The sequence below is a fragment of the Leptonotus elevatus genome, chromosome 13, assembly GCF_054856555.1.
Source record: "Leptonotus elevatus isolate MCC_2025b chromosome 13, RoL_Lele_1.0, whole genome shotgun sequence".
Classification (NCBI taxonomy): Eukaryota; Metazoa; Chordata; class Actinopteri; order Syngnathiformes; family Syngnathidae; genus Leptonotus; species Leptonotus elevatus.
This window is the reverse complement of record NC_141251.1, coordinates 11625536-11643021: the sequence shown is the minus strand read 5'-3', so window position 1 is coordinate 11643021 and position 17486 is coordinate 11625536. Positions and strand designations below refer to the sequence as shown.

At 39.2% G+C, this 17486-nt stretch overlaps 2 protein-coding genes, 1 long non-coding RNA gene and 1 other non-coding gene across 5 annotated transcripts; 2 read left to right on the top strand and 2 right to left on the bottom strand.

Annotated features, from left to right (window-relative positions):
• Positions 1-1130: 1130 nt before the first annotated feature.
• On the top strand, positions 1131-9934 carry sack1ha (scaffolding CK1 anchoring protein Ha). 2 transcript variants are annotated; one of them, XM_086093246.1, is made up of 6 exons: positions 1131-1447; positions 2253-2704; positions 2790-2954; positions 5216-5340; positions 5487-7467; positions 7589-7803. In XM_086093246.1, the coding sequence occupies exons 2-6, from the start codon at positions 2261-2263 to the stop codon at positions 7643-7645; spliced, it is 2772 nt and encodes a 923-aa protein (XP_085949372.1). In that variant the 5' UTR covers positions 1131-1447; positions 2253-2260; the 3' UTR covers positions 7646-7803. The 2 variants fall into 2 exon arrangements, with proteins under 2 accessions (XP_085949372.1, XP_085949371.1); XM_086093245.1 differs by adding an exon at positions 9093-9934 and having other exon boundaries at positions 1153-1447; positions 5487-9018.
• Positions 9935-10081: 147 nt separating this feature from the next.
• On the top strand, positions 10082-12496 carry LOC147163844 (androgen-dependent TFPI-regulating protein). The gene is made up of 5 exons (XM_086093247.1): positions 10082-11260; positions 11341-11466; positions 11543-11644; positions 11737-11852; positions 12098-12496. Exons 1-5 carry the CDS (start codon positions 11108-11110, stop codon positions 12270-12272), a joined length of 672 nt encoding a protein of 223 aa, XP_085949373.1. The 5' UTR covers positions 10082-11107; the 3' UTR covers positions 12273-12496.
• On the bottom strand, positions 11906-14865 carry LOC147163843 (uncharacterized). Its single transcript, XR_015096920.1, has 4 exons — positions 14782-14865; positions 14643-14696; positions 12875-12922; positions 11906-12800 (listed from the first exon to the last, which is right to left on the bottom strand). It is a non-coding gene; the product is annotated as an uncharacterized LOC147163843 (long non-coding RNA).
• Positions 14866-15943: 1078 nt separating this feature from the next.
• On the bottom strand, positions 15944-16243 carry LOC147163842 (signal recognition particle RNA). Its single transcript, XR_015096989.1, has one exon.
• Positions 16244-17486: the final 1243 nt, after the last annotated feature.

Here is a 17486-nt window from a genome sequence, read left to right as displayed (position 1 = left end):
CCTTGGATTCCAACTTCTGAGATGTTTAATCAGAGAAGATGCATTATCCTCCAGTCAGATGTGGCATTCCGGGACATTGTTGTAATCGTTTATGTTGCATGAAAAGAAGATTCAAAGTTGACAGAGCACTTATACACTGTGTGCTGTTGCTGTAGGTTTATAGTAGAGCATTTACACACCAACACATAGTATTTATTCATAGGACATGACACGTCTTTACAATAATCCTCCTTATTTAGTCCATTGTCTGTTAACGGTTTGAGAACTTGATGTACTATACACTATGGCAACCCGGAAGGTCGAATGAAAGGTTGTCTTAGCCAAAGAGAAAGTTACAGGCTTTAGTTTGTTGTGTCTCTCTTATAGTGTGTTTCATTTTGTCTAAGGTTGTGAACTTGTGACTATACAGGCGCTGTCAAATTCTGAAAGTGCTGGATTGCCTTCCAGTTTGTGGGTGTGATCGTGCACCCTCGTTAATTAATTGCTTTTGTACGAAAGCATGCATTTGTGTACGCTAAAGCTACCATGGTAACGGCCTACTCTCTCAATGTGAATTCTCGGGTGAGAAAAAAACACACATTGTTTGGATTTAAGTAGCATGAATACAGTAAGTGTAGTTAGCCATGTTTGTAGACATGGCTATGCTGGACATACACTCAGGAGGAACGAAACATGAAGTACCATTAGTATATATATATATATATATATATATATATATATATATATATATATTATTTATTTTTTTAAGTATATGTTTTTGAGGGAATTCAGCTGTTTGGAGGACTGGAAATGAATGCTGAAGGGAAAAGTATGCAAATCTTCACAAATGCACACTAATACATCAATTCAAGAATATATAGTACTTTTCAGTTAATTTTCAGCCCCCCCCCCCCCCCCCCACACACACACACACACAGTTTTTTTCCATTTTAATCTTCTGAGCGACACCCATCCATCCAATGACTTGTGCTTTCTCAGAATGTTAAAGTAGTATCATAAAGTACGCAAGTCTTATTTTCACAGATGTTTGAGAAAGCAGCAGCTTGGGTCTTGTGCTTATCTGTCGGCTGATTAAACCACAAGCAGCGTTCTCGAGACTCACAGCCCAAGTGGAGAGACAAGGGGACAGACATTCAGAGAGAGGGAGGGAGAGAGCGAGAGAGAGGGAGGGAGAAAGAGAGAGGCGGTGCTCGGTTTGAAGCCCTCCACCTCTTCTCTGTGTTAGCTCGCAATAATCGTCGACAACATGCCTAAAGCGTGACAGTAAACTGGTTTAGCTGGGTGACAGGAAAAGAAAAAACAAAAACGATGTGTGAGAGGACTTTCGACCGGCCTCACTTGTATTAGAGGTGCGACTGAAGACGCCCCGAGTGGAAACACGGCAAAATTGCCCGTTTTGAGTTCAAGCGACGGAAACCGTGACGATGACTTGACGTTTGTTAACTCGGTAAGTTCACCGAATAGCGCCTACTTGTTTTGTCTATGCGTGTAAGCGTTAATGTGTATGTGTGTAGTGACATCATGGAGTGTAACATATGTCCCATAACATTTTGGCCAAGTGTGCTACGTTTTTACCTGTACTCGTCATTGACAGAAATATAACTTATGAACATGGAACCTTGCGAGCGCCATTAGCTCGTCACTTTGTACGGTTTTCTCCTTTTGGCTGCCGAATTTGATGGGTTTCGATGCTGTTTTGAGAGGGCAGTTGCTAAAGTGTTTTATTTTTAGTTTATTTTTGTAAACTCACAAATGGAGACTCGTGTTTTTGGCCAGAGGGAGGAGCCGCACCCATAACTGTTCTTTACTGGAATTTCATCTCCCCTCATTCATTTGCCTTTAACCCCCAATTTGTAGGAAAGTAGGGAAGAAATTTACTATAGAGATCCATAATGTTGCTCTTTTAAGTTTAAAAATATGTTGTTGGTTAACAGTATTGGAATAAATGCCATATTACTATGTTTAGAAAAGAGAAGTGTATTACTTTTATATTAGCTGTATTATCTGGAGTCATTGTGATTGTACATTTGTAAAAGTGATATCAGAATGACATTGACAATTTATATCTTATCCTTTAATTATATGTTTGTGTCACATTCCAAAATGGCCCGCTTAGAAGGATATAAAAGCATACATTTATATATATTTATTTGGGAGTGTTGTTTTATTTGTAGTGTTGTTTCGTTCCATATGTATTTGGATGTGAGGCATCTAATGGATTGTGCTTTCTTTTGCCCTCACCATTTCCTCAGCCAGCAGTATGGCACGTCGCTCTCAATGTTCTTCAGCGGGGGATAACCCCCTGCACCCAAACTACCTTCCTCCTCACTATCGGGAAGAGTACCGCCTGGCAATTGACGCACTAATTGAAGAAGAGCTGGAAGGATATTATGATTTTCTCCAAAAAGCAGATGTGGTGGATTTCCTGTCCACACATGAGATCCAGTACATTCAGAGCTCAGCCCACCTTCCTCAACAGACCACCTACCAAGAGCAAAGTTTTCCCGAGATTGGAGAAGACAGCTCCTCGGATACATACTGGCCAATCCACTCGGACCTGGATGCCCCCGGCCTGGATCTTGGCTGGCCGCAGCTGCATCTTTTTGGTGGTCCCACAGAGGTCACCACTCTGGTTAACCCTCCTGAGCCTGACATGCCGAGTATCAAGGAGCAGGCCCGGCGACTTATCAAGAATGCTCAGCAAGTCGGTCTTTGTTCTTTTATGGCAGCAGACTACATGACCCTCACAGTGTTTTCACACTTGCCTAATGTGGTTTTTGTCTCCACAGATGATTGCCATAGTGATGGACATGTTTACTGATGTTGACATATTTGCCGATATTTTAAATGCTGCCATGAGAAACGTTGCCGTCTATATTCTTTTAGACGAGCAGAACGTACATCATTTCATGAACATGGTGTCCAACTGCAGAGTCAATCTACAGAGTACCCAAGTGAGTCCTTTAAAATATACAGTACAGTGTACTTTATGTCCAAGGAAGTCTTGAGCCATTCTGTCACACTACCTATAATTTACATATTTTGTTTTTGTCATCTCAGCTCCTCTCAACACTAACTCAAACGGTTAATGATTTCTTAGCTTTTGCTATTCTCAGGGCCCAGACTGTTGATACCAGTACCATTTTTAATTCTGCTTACATTTTTACATGTCAAATTGCTCATTTGCTCTGGGAAGGAAAGAAACAATCGTCGATTCATGAGTAGCAATTGCCGTTCTGCAGTTTATGCAGATAAAAATGTGTGCAAATTTAAAACATGAACCTCTCCTTCTTTAACAATGTAGCAAATGTCTGCCCGTGAGACAGCAAGAAGTATAATTAGGGTTGTAACTATAACAATAGCAAAGCAGTAACAAAAATAACTCACTGAGCCATAGTCGTGTGTGGTGAGTAAGGGAGTGTATGTTCATATCCTAAGACGTGCCTATCTACCAGTATACAGTATGCAAGCAGTACACAGGAAGAAATGACCATAAACTGATGAAATTAGCATTACTTATTGACAAGTACTTTGATAACTATGTCAAATATTGAACAGACATTAAAGTTCTAATGATATAAGAAATAAAAACAAGATAAATATTTTCATTAATTAATGTCACCTATGAACTGTACAACAAATTGAAAATAAAGTAATAGCTTTTGGAGAGGGGAAGGAAAAATAGGCAACTAAGTTAACAAGTGTGCAAACCCTCTTATAATTGGAAATGTGGCTGTGTTCAGCATTAACCAATCACATTCAAGCTCATTTAAATGAAAGTCAGCACACATCTGCCACCATTTAAATAAAGTACCTCTGGTGAACTTCAAATAAGATTTGGATGTTTTAGTAGGCTTTTCCTGGCACATTTTTTAGTCACATCTTACAGCAGAGGGATATTATTGTTTTAAGATATCAGTCAAAAGAAGGGTGCAAAATATTTTCCAAGGCATTTAATATACCATGGAACACAGTAAAGACCATGGAAAATATGGCAGTGCCAAGGACTGGACGTTATTTTTAAAATGAAAGAAAAAAATGAGAAGAAAGCTTGTCAGGAAGACTGCCAAGAGGCTGAGAGCAATATTATAGGAACTCCAGGAATTTATGGATAGTATTTGCTGCTTAGTACATGTGACAACAATCTCCCGTCTTCTTCAAGACTGAGGTAATTCACATCCAAACAGCAGTTCTGGGAGGCTATTCTGACATCCTGGAAATTCATTCAAGCAGATAATAGAAGCGATAAGAGGTCCTATGTTAAAATGTAGCTTGACTTGTTAAGAAGTTTGTGACTGAAATTGCATTTGATCTAAACAAAATCAAGATCCTAATGCTACAAATTCAAAATGGTTTTTTTTTCTCAGTTTTTTACAACCTATGAAATGTCTTGAAACACTGCCGTGCATAATCAAATATGATGGATGGATGGAAGGACATTTTTATATTTGAAAAAAATGTACTGTTTTGTTTGGGAGTTTTTTTTAAAGCAGTCAAATTACTCTCTAACAGCTGATGACTTAAACATTATAATGAGCGTCATTTACACAGGCTATAAAAATCAGGAAAATATTTGCGTACTAATTTGGAACACATAGATGCATACATACAGTACATACCATACATACATTAATAAACGTGTGTGCATATGTTTATTGTTTATATTGCTGGCGTCGGGCCAAAACCTTGTACCTCCAAAATCCTCAATTTTTTTATTCACCAATTAAGTTTAAATAAACATTTTCAAAATTTACATCCTTTTATTCACAAAAATGACATTATTTCAAATTGATGCTGCAGAAAATGGAATTGAGTCACTTACTGGTTCAGTCCGGTTCAGTCCATAAGACTAAAATGGGCAGAAATGTTAATCATTGTTTTCCCAAAATAAATGCAAACGTCTTATTTTGATTCAACACAAAGATAATCAGTCAGCTTTCATGGGTGACAGAAATCTGACAATATTAACTGTTGAGAGGCTGAAACTGGATTTAGATTTGGACAGTTTTAAGTTAAACAACATTTTGCCAACCAATTAATTGGCTGTGCAGGAAATTAATCATTTTGGCTACCAAAAAAACCTGGGTTGGAGTAAAACAGGTACTTTTCATTGTATAGTCATTGTTTGCACAGTGTTATATAAATTTGGAAGAACAATGCAAAACTGCCACCGTACTTTGATTTTAACATAACCACTACAATATTTCTCTTGCAGTATCTACGCGTAAGAACTGTATCTGGAATGACTTACCACTGCCGCTCAGGGAAATCCTTCAAAGGTCAGATGATGGACCGCTTCTTGCTGACAGACTGCAGAGCTGTACTGAGTGGGAACTACAGGTAATGTTCCTATCTGCTGTAGACTAGAACATTTAGAACAAAGCAATGACGTGTTTACATTGCAATAAAATCAATTAGCATATGTTTGTGCAATTCATTCTGAAAGACTGAACATTTATTAATACATTTTCATTGTTTTTGTTTAGCTTCATGTGGTCTTTTGAGAAACTGCATCGTTGTATGGCACACCTTTTCCTTGGACAGCTTGTATCGACTTTTGATGAAGAGTTTCGGATCCTCTTTGCTCAGTCACAACCATTATTGACTGATGTGCCTGCTGCGACGGAAGACATTGGCCTTTTACAAAAGAGGCAATACCCCAGTAAAAGAACTTCATTTGTGTACAGAGAGCCCAGAAAGCTGGTGCCAATGAACATGTCTCATTCAGAGGATTGGAATAAACCATCATACGATGAACAAACGGAAACCGACTGGAGAATGTTGCCCCTCAAAAGGAATGAATCTTTCCATGGACCTATTGATATATACAGTCGATTTCCATCACAGCAATCAGGAATGGAGCAGCAAGGTCACTCCAAGTTTCCCATGATGGAAAGCCCTTCTTTGAAACGCCACATTTATGCTGAAGGTGTTCCTGGCAGGTACAATTACCCATTCCCGACTCAACCCACACCAGACTTTGAGGCCCGGGGAAGGCTGTTTCAGAGGGGGCAGCAGAAAAATGTGGGGCCAGGCCCTGAAGTCGATTGTAGGGGCCCTGAAAAATTCTGGAGCCAAAACTATACATCTGCAGATCAGTATTCTGAACCAAGTTTACCACAAGAGATGGAGCCATTTGATAACTTTGACCCTGTGCTTAACTATTTATCATCCACCAGGAATGTGGACTTTGAGCAGGTCTCAGAGAAATTACAACCTCCTGGAGATTTACCTTTAAGTTTATCTCAGCCTACAGTGGATGACAAGCCGAAGACAGACCGCAAAGACCCCACGGTAAAGCAGGGTTTAAGGAACTGGAGAATTAACTCTTACCTCAGTGCATATGATAATCCAGGAGATGAAGGCCTGCCATTGACGCCATCTCAGGCAACAGATCCTTTCGAGGAACCATCCAACCCTGTACAGCCAACAGCACCCATCACAGATTCATACCTTCCTAAAATTCCAAATGTTCGAGAGTTTAAGATTCCTGCCATTCCGAGAGTAAGTCAATTGCCATGCTATGCCAAAGCTTTTGTACTGGAATCAGAGCAGTCCAATAAATTGCAAGAAGAAAGTACAGCTGTACCAGCTGACACCAAAACAACACCAACACCCTCAGAATCATCATCAACAACTGACGGGGACAAACCAGAGGAGGCAGACCAAAAGGAGCCTTATACTGTTGTTCGAAAGGATGAGTCATTTCGGAGAAAATACAACGCAGCAATGCCAAGAAGCTCGAGGTTAAGATCATCTCTGATATTTAACTCTTTAGAGCAGAATACAGCAGGCCAACAAGATGAAGAAAGTGACAAAAATGAGAGCGGGCAGACAAAGCTACCCTTTGCTTCTCAAGTTTTTGGACAAAGAAGATCAGCTGCAAGAGAGTCTTTCGAATGGACTCGTTACTTAAAGTCGTTTGACAGCTCTGCGCCAGAAGCGTCAAAACAAGAAGGAAACAGCAAAGCAGAGGATAAAGATTCATCAAAGGAAGATTCAAAGAGTTCCTCAGAAAATCTCCATGTACAAGAACCGTTAAAACGTCCAGATATTGAACAAGGAAAAGTTTCTCCATCACCATCCAGATTGAAGCGGTCTGAATCTGATATGGTAAAACCCGGTCAGCCACCCAAGCCTTTGGGCAACAGTTTGTTGTCTGTCGATATGAGCGATCCTGATAAGAGACTCATGTTTTTCAAAGAGCTGGCGGCAAAACGCAAAGCTGCTAAGGCTGCAGAAGCTGAAAAAAGAACAGCGAAGACTGTCATGAAAACACCAACTGATCTTGACAGAGTGAGTGTTGAAAAGGGGGACACTGTACCAAATGATGGAAGGAAAGGTGATAAGACTTCCCAAATGTCAATCTCATTATCATCAAGTGTTACGACAACGGATTTAAGTCAAGCAAAAACCACAGAGCCGCCTGTTGATGTCAGTGATGAGGCAAACAAGCAAGAGGGCCAGGTCAGTAATCTCACCGTCATCTCCCAAAGCTCAAAAAGTGAACAAGCTAGAGTTTCATCTGCGTTAAAGAAGGTAGAATTGGGGAGCAGCCAAACGGCAGTATCTTTATCTGTTTCTGCAGAAACAGAGGCTCTTCAGTGTGAATCAGACGATGCAGAGCTTCACAAATCTGCCTTGAGTGAGTTTAGCTCTGGTCAACAACCCATTATAACTCAAGAAACACATGCTAATCTTCCATCGCTTGAGCATAGAATCGATACAAGTCTGTCGCCAGTTCTTCAATCGACCTCTAATGAGTCCACATTATTTACTCCCAGTATGGGGGATTCTGCATCATCTTCTGCATCTACCATGTTTACTTCTAACATCCAAACTCGAGACTCATCACAGGTCAAGACCAGTGTGGCATCTTCTCCACTGGCATCACCATCTAGCATAGTACAACCAGATGCAAAAAGCTCTAACGCTGAACACCCGCTACTCATTTGCAGTCATCAAACCGCATCCAGTCCTCATGACTCTAACATAAACTCACCTAGCATACAGTCCCTAACTTGTGACAGACTACACCGAGAAGAATCTCTCAGTGCCTCCCCACCTAGATCCAACCAGTCTACTGAGGAAAAATCATCCTCTTCCATGAAGAAAGAAAACCGACAAGCTACTGTTTCAGTTTCAACGGCACCTGAAAGTAATCCTTCGTTATATGATTCTTTTTCACGTGATTCCCACAGCTCAGTAACTAAAACAGCAGTAGATGAGTCTGGTGTGTCACCCATTGTCATTACTTCATCCCTCACACACGACAAAGGTGACATCACAGCTGCATCTTCGAATCCTGCTGTGACCGATTTATGTTCATCTGTGTTAGCTCAATCTGTTTTGCCTTCCCATAGTGAAAGAACAGAAGGTACAATGTCATCATCGCTTGGGTCCTCTGACACCAACCCTTTAACCAATGGGAATCCAGCTGACACAAACAAACTTACAATGCACCCTACCTCGGTTTTCACATCTGTTACGGCCAACTCTGATCAATCTGAAGTTGGCACATCAGAGTTAGCCACACCTCTTGCTAGCAATTCTATGAGCTATGAAAATGACGTCAGCAAAGATTCCATATCGCCTTGTGAGAATAAAACAGAGGACAATGAAAAAATAAATGACCCAGCAGGGCAAATTAAATGTTCAGGAGTGACAGCAGAGGAAGGGGTACCATCATCACAGCAATCCAAGCAGCCAAAGGCGAGCCAGTCTCGCTACCACTCATCAACCGCCGGCGTGCTCTCCAGCAGCAACCTTCGAGATGATACCAAGCTGCTGCTGGAACAAATTTCAGCAAATAGCCAAAGCAGGAACGAGTCTACAAAGGAGTCGCCTGTCACTGATGATGAGAAAGAAGATGAAGCTGACAAAAATGCCAAAAGGGAAAAAGAGAGAGAGATTGGGTCACTAAGCGGCAACCTGCCAAAATCGTCTCAAGACCGTGACAAGCTGCTGGAGAAACTCCAAAGCATGAGGAAGGAGAGGAAAGTGTACAGTCGTTTTGATGTAAGTTGAATTACTCGCACGTTAAGATTTGTGTTCACCTCGCTAACAAGAAGTATTTTTTCTCTTGTTTTCAGATGACTCCTTAACTGGGATCCAGAGAGAAAGCTGAGCGAAACGAGTAGAGAGTAGACTGAAGTACAGCAGAAACCCGACATGCTGACTAAGATATTTACATGATCAGTAAAGACCAATAGGGTAGGATTTCTATTTGTCAATCACTATCAGTTTAGTCAGCGTGGAGTGCGTTTACTGACGGTTGACAGTGCAAATGTACGTGATAAAATGTTTTAACGACAAGGATGGGTAAAGTGCAATTTGTTACAGCTGATCCTTTGAGGTGCCCTGTGCAGTATTTGTTACTGCAGTGGTAGCCACAATACATAAATACGATTACTGTTTGCCACGAATGAAACTGCTACAGCTTTGATGTCTTGTGTAGAATAGTAATCATAAGATCCCTGGTTTTATGACATGTGGGTCTTAAAAATATATGATGATGAAGTAAGACCATTTAGTTTCTTACCAATTGGCTGGATGAACTCCAGCCTTCCAAATAGAAGTCAATTCTATGCTTGTGAGCTTCTTATTCTCTGTGCAGAAACTGAACTTGTTGTAAAGTATCTTCTGCCACCTACTGGGTCTGTTTATAACTCCAGCCCTTATGTCTACATCGTTCTCATAACTTAGGGCAAACCAACACGTTACCACATTGGTGACTTGTTGGAAGTGTGATGAAATTCCACATAAATGCCTCACTTGTTTCAGCAGAAGTCATGGTGTTGTGTAAATGTTCCTTTGAAGCAAGCCAACTCATGCCTGTGTCTTCATTTCCCCCCTGAATACACAAGTAGTCATTTGGAAAAGTCAGAAGAGACTTCTTAGGGTGAGTTCAGAAATTAAAATTGCAATACCACTACTGGATGTTTGCCTCCATTAATTTAGAATAGGTATTTAATCCAACAATATAGATCATGCGTTGGAAACATGAGGACTGTAAGTGTGATACCCACACATCTTAAACCTGATGTATCTCGAGTTTTAAGTATCTTTGCATATTGTTTTGTTTTTTTACTGACTTTAATAATGAAGGTATTCATTAGCGGATAAGCTCCAGCAATACAAACAAGTTAAATAAAAAAAAATAATGGAATCTGTTCTGCGCCATGTTATGTAAAGCCAACATTTTTTTGTGTGTGTTGTGATGTCTGTACAGCTTTGTCACATTGTTGGTAAGTTTTTGCAGATTTTGTAACATTACATTTGTAACATTAAAAAAAACAGATTTTCCTCAAGGGACCTCAAAGCCTGACCATGTACATTTATGAAGTTCTTGTAGGGGTAAATGACAAACTGTTGTGTTATATTTTGTAATTTGTAGAAACTTAGCTCTTGTGCCTTTATGTTCTTAAGAAATAAGAAATTGTGCCTTACCTATAAAACCAGCAAAATTAAACAAACTAACAAAATTTAAATATATTGAAGATACCTTTAATGGATGTCTGGTCTTCGAGACCAAATAATGAAAATAAAATGCCTTCAAAATGTTTATTTTGGATCTTTGCACTCAGTTTTGGTTAAGATGAGATTCCTGGCGTGTGTGTGTGTGTGTGTGTGTGAATTGGATAAAACGGTCATGTTCTCGTTTAAAAAAAATTATGACATCTGGTCTAAGACATTTGTTGAGCAATGTCTTTCTGATGTGAAATAACATGATGTATTGTAGCCTGAATGCATGACTTTGAGTCGTGTTTTATAATGCCACCATAAGACATTTAAGACTTCAGTGTTGAACTCAAAACAGATTTTTTTAACCTACCGTACTTACGTCAGATTCTTTCAAAACTGCGTGAATGCGATTAAGCTCACTGAGAGTAAAATAGCAATCAGGTCACATGCTGCCGAGCGCCGCTTACAAAAGACACACTCCTCTGCTGTACTTGATAACCAACAGTGGGCCTCTTGTGCGTGCAATGAGCTGCACATTTTTACTACGGTAATCTTCTTTACAGTTTTCACGCTTCAGCCTGGAGATTGAGTCAGTCTTGACTTCGTACAGATATTGCTTAGTGGAAGTCAGAAATAATATAAAATGACTTCAAGCTCGAAGGGAGTTTATCACATCACAGCATTCAGCTGGTATGCTTTTGTTGTAACCACTCTGGCTGCTAAAGATGGGGAAGAATTGCCAGCTGGGATCTTTGTGTATGGGGGACCTTGGAAATACCTCACCTTTTTGAATTTAGTAAGTACAATATATTGTGCAGTGCAATATGATTGAAGCGGAGGTCATATGGAAGAAATATCTTAATTGCTTTTTTTCAGTTACTGCAAATGTTATTTTTTGGACTGGCTGCCTTGAACGATCTTCAGCAAGGGAAAAATTCTGATGGCACCCTGAACAGATGTACAGATCTAATATTCTCCGTCTTTGCCTTCCCTGTGGGCATGGTGAGATATATGTTTAAAATACTTTTTTTCTGAAGTTACACAACCAATCAAATAACTTACATTAAGTCTTGTTTAGTTTGTTGTTGTTCTTTTTTGGGCTATCTTTGCCTATGACAGAGAGTTGGTCTACCCGGCAACCATTGATGCCTTCCTCCCTCCTTGGATAAACCATGCAATGGTCTGGAAAATATATATTTTAAACTCTTTATGCCAAACTACATTCTCTCATTTTAACCCATATAATAACTAATTTCTGACTTGTTTTCTTAGCATACGTTTGTCCTTCCTTTGTTACTTGGAGAAATTCTGGTGCAGCCGCATGCCTACCCACAAACAAAGAATGCACTGGCCACACTGGGATTAGTGGGTGTGGGTTACCTCTTCTGGTAAGTGCCAAATCAGCATACATACAGATTGAAATGATAACAAAGAACTGAACTGCTGTTGCCGCAACTTTAATGGTCATCCATAACATGTTCTCAATTTCCTGCCTATGAAGTTTGAAGGTTGTATCCAACATCTGGACCAGTACAACTGTGTTTATTCAAAATGAACAGTACAAATGTTTATACACACATCTTGAGTCAAAACACATTTAGATGAAACTTATTTCCCCCTATCATCTCTGCAGGATTCTCTGGGTGTACGTCTCAGCAGGAATTTGGGTGTATCCCCTCCTTGGGCATTTCAGTGCTGTTGGTCTGCTGGGCTTCTTTTGTTTTAACATGTCTGTGGTGACCTTGCTGTACCTTCTCGGAGACAAACTCAACAGCCGCGTGTGGAAAAACTCGCATCATCAACAGTGACGGGAAAAGTCAACTGGGCTCTGACCATTCCGAGAGCAATTGCAATGTATAAAGAAAGTTGAAGGATTTGCGACTTTCATCACTTTCTGTTTATAACACTGACTGTACCTTTTTCAAAGTTATAACTGTAATGGTATAGTTTCATATCAGCATGAAACATTTTTCATTTGAGTGCGGACAAAACCTAAAAACAAAAAAACAAATAAAGCACGTTCCAGAGACAACCTGTGTCTGCCATTTTCTTGTCAACTCCAATCCTTTGTATCTATAAAGTTATGGATTCAAGAGCCAAAGGTAATGTTCTCTGCCTGTGTTTCTACATAGCCGGACAAAGTCATCATCATGTCATCAATAAATTCACCAACTGCACTGTTGTTGTGGTGTTAAGTAAACACGCGTGAAATGTCCACGTCATCCACCTCTGAGGTCTCTGTAGCCTTTAAGATGTTGGAGGTAGTCAGGATCTGCATCTACCAGTCCAACTGAAAGGATCTTGGCCAATAAATGCAGATCTTCCTCACTCAGGTCCTGTTGACGCACAAAAACATCAATTCTTGAATCTGTTATTATATACACCGAGAGCCTTTATCACAAGTACTAACCTTGTTGCCGTTGGATTCCGGTGTCTGTGATGTTTTAAGTTTGGTTCCCTGTTTAAGACAATAGTCGTATTAAAACCTCACCCACTCTGTTGTGTAGTCCAGGGTATACACGGGTATACGCTGTATACCCACTTCTTTTTCAGTAAGTATTGAGTATACCCACTTCTAAATCCCCGATGCACAACGTTCAGCCATGGCCTTCCCTCCTCTGCCTCTAATTGGGTGCTACCCGTTGCAGACACTGATTAGATTGGCTAACTTTTGGTATGAGGACTGATGAGCCAATCGGAGGCAGAGTAGGGCGGGTCATGTTGGGGAAAACAATCCTTGAATGGTGACCCAGAAATTTAGCTAAGGGAACTGTGACACGCTGCTGGTTACACACTAACTACACGCTCTAGATAAGTTTTATAGTAGCTATATAGGCTGATACTTTAATTTTTAAGTACCGGTAAATTAACTCATTCACTGCCATTGAAGGCTATAGACGTAAAAAAATTCATTTGAACTATTTCTATTAGTTTAAAAAATGTTTTCTACTTTTGTTAACAAGAGTATGAAAACCTAAGATTTTTTTATTGTACATTTAGAACAGAGATCAAATTTGTGATTAATTGTGAGTTAACTAGTGAAGTCATGCGATTATTTACGATTAAAAATTGTAATCGCCGGACGCCCCTAATTTTTAATAATCTTTTTTTTTAATCGCGTCAGGCGATTACATTTTTTTATTGTAATTAATTACATGACTTCAATAGTAAACTCACGATTAATCACAAATTTGATATCTGTTCTAAATGTACAATATTTTTTTCTAGGTTTTCATACTCTTGTTGACAAAAGTGGAAAAATGTTAAACTAATAGAAATAGTTCAAATGAATTTTTGACGTCTTTAGCCGTCAATGGCAGTGAATGAGTTAAAACACAAGAATGGGGACAAGTAGTTTAAGATTTAGCACAAAACAATACTGAAGTCTAATCAGACATTTTTCACAATTTTTGTTCAATTTTCACTAAATATTGTAATTTGTTTTATAACATATACTTTATGTTTGCCTCATGTTACATACATTTTACATTATTTCAGGCTGCTTGTATTACCAAACTGTTCTTAACAAGTCATGATAAATGTATTATTGTGAGCAAGTACAAATAACGGATTTTTAAATCTTACATGTTTCTAAAAGAAGAAGTACCTTTAATCTTCCGTTTTGGGATTTTTATTTTTTGGGGGGTAATTTTTCAGACTTTGTTTTTCATAAATGTTTTGACTTTTCTGGCTTTCTGGCAAATTACTGACATTTTGACAATATATTGGACATATATTTATATTTTTACCGTTCTTTTTTTTTTTTTTAAATACATTTTATGGCTATTTTTTACATTTTTCTGCCTTTTTTGCTCTCAATTTTCTGACATTTTTTGGCAATGTTGTAGACTTTTGATGGTAATTTTCTGCTTTTCCGATTCCTTTTAGGACATTTTTAGTTCATTTTTAAATGTTTTTCATTTACCTTTCGTCTCTCTTTTTTTGACAACTTAAACATTTGGATATTTTTTTAATATTAATTATTCTTTTTTTAAATCTAAATTATTAGTTAATTTAAAGAAGTTTTTTTTCCCTCTAAAAATCAAGATAAATATGTTTTAAAAATGTATTTAAAAAATCTGCTAAGTGTTTTTTAGAGAGCCACATGTGGCCAGAGCGGCAGGTTGCAGACCCCTGACCTAATTTAAAAAGCAAGACCAATTTTAAAGTTTACTCGCCTCTGTGAGTCCTTTCGAGAAGCACATGATGATAACTAGAAGGCCGACAACTATCTGTGGGTTTAAACAGAAATGCTGAAGTCAACATCACAAGTGTCGGTTTTAGTTACAAAGCAATAAAGAAAATGTTTTTACTTACCCCAAGCAAGTACAGCATTTTTCTTCTTCTCGGTGCGAACTACTCTATACTGCTTGAACCAAAAGAGAGAGAACCTGTCAGACAGGATATGCAACATTTTCAATTCTTACGTAGACAATTGCGTCAGAAAGGGTGTGGTTTTCATTCAATTCTCAACTTATTTCCCCACTGTTATTGTTTTCCTTTTTTTGCCAACAATTGGGTTGAAGAAAGGGGAAAGATTTGACATTTAAATGCAACTGAAACACACTGCTTGAAAATAGTTTTAAAAATACCAAATAAGTCTGGCGTACCCTCTAAAATGTCATTTTTCTCTTGTCCCACCCCCTACTGACTAAATTGAATCTCAAATTAAATTTAAATGTCTTTTTCATATTATTTGTTTTATTGTTGTCACTTGTAACTGTGGGATTTTTTTTTTTATGCACACACTTATTATTCATGGACGAATTTTAAAAAGACCAATTATATCAGTACCCAAAGCAATGTAAAAACATTGTAGTTGTCACTTTTCTCCAAGGGGAGTCAGTGTAGAAGAAGAAATTGACTTGAAAAAAATTACTTGATGAAAATACATTGCGTGTGCGTGTTTTGTAACGAGGACGAATTGTAAAAGACTGTGTCTCACTGTATCTGTGATAATGTCAGATAATGGAAGCAAAGTGGTGGCTTCCCCAACCAATGGGGTATATGCCGGGGAAGAGGCGGGACTTCCGGGTGTCACACACCTGCGCTGCTTTCGGTTACTGTTTGCGACGTGTAGGCCGCGTCCGGTTGCTTGCTTGTGCCTCTTGATTGCGCGTTCCCGTCGATGGATGCGAGTGTGTAGTGCGGCTGTCTCAGTTCTCTGAAGCATTTAACTGAGACGCCCTTGCGCGCTCGCGTTGGGGGGCGTTGTGGGGCGCAGGGGCTGGGGTGCGAGTGTTGGGACGTGTTTGTGACTTTTGTAAGTCCGTGGCAAAGATATACCCTATTAAACCAGTATCAACGCAACGTAAAACCAGTACCCAAAGCAACTGAAATGTGTTGTCGTTGCCACTTTTCTCCACGGGAAGGCAGTGTAGCACATACAAAAACGGATGTTTATGAAAAAAGAAATTGATTGAACGTTACTTGATGTAAACAAATTATGTGTGTATTTTATGTAAAGAGTATTAATTTTAAAAGACATGTGTCTCACTGTATTACTCAGGCTGCACTGCAGCGTCTATTCACAGGCGCGATCCCGCTACTGAGCGGTACGGGGGCTTTGACCTGCTCCGTTGCCGACCTGGGCCGGTGCACCCCTCTTTAGGCGACCTGGTGGTCCCGAGCTCCCTCGGGAGCACCATATCGTTACCGAACTTAGCGCGGACACCCGCTCGACATAGTCCGCTGCAGCTCAGAACCCCTGAGCTCAAACGATCCGACAGTCTCAGCCTCCCGGTATCTTGGATTACAGGCGCGCGCCACCACACCCGGCGAAAATCAGTAGTATGAGTAGTGCTTTTGAGTTAAATGCATATGACGTCAGTAGTTGTTATGGCGACATCTACTGTGCGCTTCAAATATTGCTGTCGGCACAATAATTCCAGGAGCAAATTGGTCAATTAATGCCCTGAGAAATAATTGACCTGGATAAATTAGAAGATCCACTTCTTGTCCATGTCATTATTATTTAAAAAGAAAATACATAAATAGTTGAGTGTCATTCCAGAATTGGGGGACATTTTACATCCCACCCATCATATTTTAAATAACCCACATGTTAACTAACTACTAAAATATAAAGTTTCTGAGTAAATTCACTTGTCCTGATGTAACCGATGTGTGTGTGAATGTTGTATTTTATTTCACCAACCATTAGCCTTTTTAGCTGGTGTCAGCCCGTACCGGCTACATTGATCTGAAATCTTATTTTTTTTTAAATAATAATAAGACAAAAGAATGCTTGAAAATAGTTGCTGCTGCTGCTGCTGCTGCTGCTGCTGCTGCTGCTGCTGCTGCTGCTGATGATGATGATGATGATGCTGATGATGATGATGATGATGATGATGATGATGATGATGATGATGATGATCAGATATGTTAGGAGTAAAGGTACAGTTGTCAGAAAAATAAATACTTTGTGAAAAATCTACTTGCTCGAGTATTTTGAATGTCGTCAAAATAGGGCTGTGCAATTAATCGAAATTCGATTCCAATTCCAATCATTACACTCCACAATTACAAAATCAGTATAATCGTCCAAAAATATTATTATTTTGACTTTTAAATTTATACATTTGCACATTTTTAAATTTTAAAAATAACTTATTTTTTTTTAATCAATTTAGTTTCGTCCAAAAGGAACTTTGTGTTTCAAAGAATTGTATAAGTCTTAATTTTTTTTTTCGTTTAAACATTTTCTTGTTTCGTACCCAAAAAAATTACGTCACGTATTAGTCACGTGCTTTTGTTACTTTGGGATTTTTTTTCATTTATAGTTAGTTGCCTACAATAACTGCTAATTTATTCTGTGACTATTAATCTGCTCCACGTTTCAATGGCCTTCACGCGCTTGTATGTTTCGGAGTGTGCAACGGCACTTTCACTTTCGTACAACCTTGTCGTGTCCGTGTGTAAATTTTGTCAACAGTAGAATGCAGTAAACAGCGCATGCGTAACTGTATCTCACCGAGCCCACAACGTTGTGGACGCTTCGAGACATTTCTTCCACATCGTGA

What these genes read in the sequence shown, in the direction of transcription:
- sack1ha (XM_086093245.1), top strand. Translation starts at nt 2,261, where the DNA reads ATGGCACGTCGCTCTCAATGTTCTTCAGCGGGGGATAACCCCCTGCAC. An exon ending in TCAATCTACAGAGTACCCAA is followed by an intron (nt 2,955 to 5,215) that starts GTGAGTCCTTTA and finishes TTTCTCTTGCAG; the next exon opens with TATCTACGCGTAAGAACTGT. An exon ending in GTACTGAGTGGGAACTACAG is followed by an intron (nt 5,341 to 5,486) that starts GTAATGTTCCTA and finishes GTTTTTGTTTAG; the next exon opens with CTTCATGTGGTCTTTTGAGA.
- LOC147163844 (XM_086093247.1), top strand. Translation starts at nt 11,108, where the DNA reads ATGACTTCAAGCTCGAAGGGAGTTTATCACATCACAGCATTCAGCTGG. An exon ending in TTGCCTTCCCTGTGGGCATG is followed by an intron (nt 11,467 to 11,542) that starts GTGAGATATATG and finishes AGTCTTGTTTAG; the next exon opens with TTTGTTGTTGTTCTTTTTTG. An exon ending in GGTGTGGGTTACCTCTTCTG is followed by an intron (nt 11,853 to 12,097) that starts GTAAGTGCCAAA and finishes TCATCTCTGCAG; the next exon opens with GATTCTCTGGGTGTACGTCT.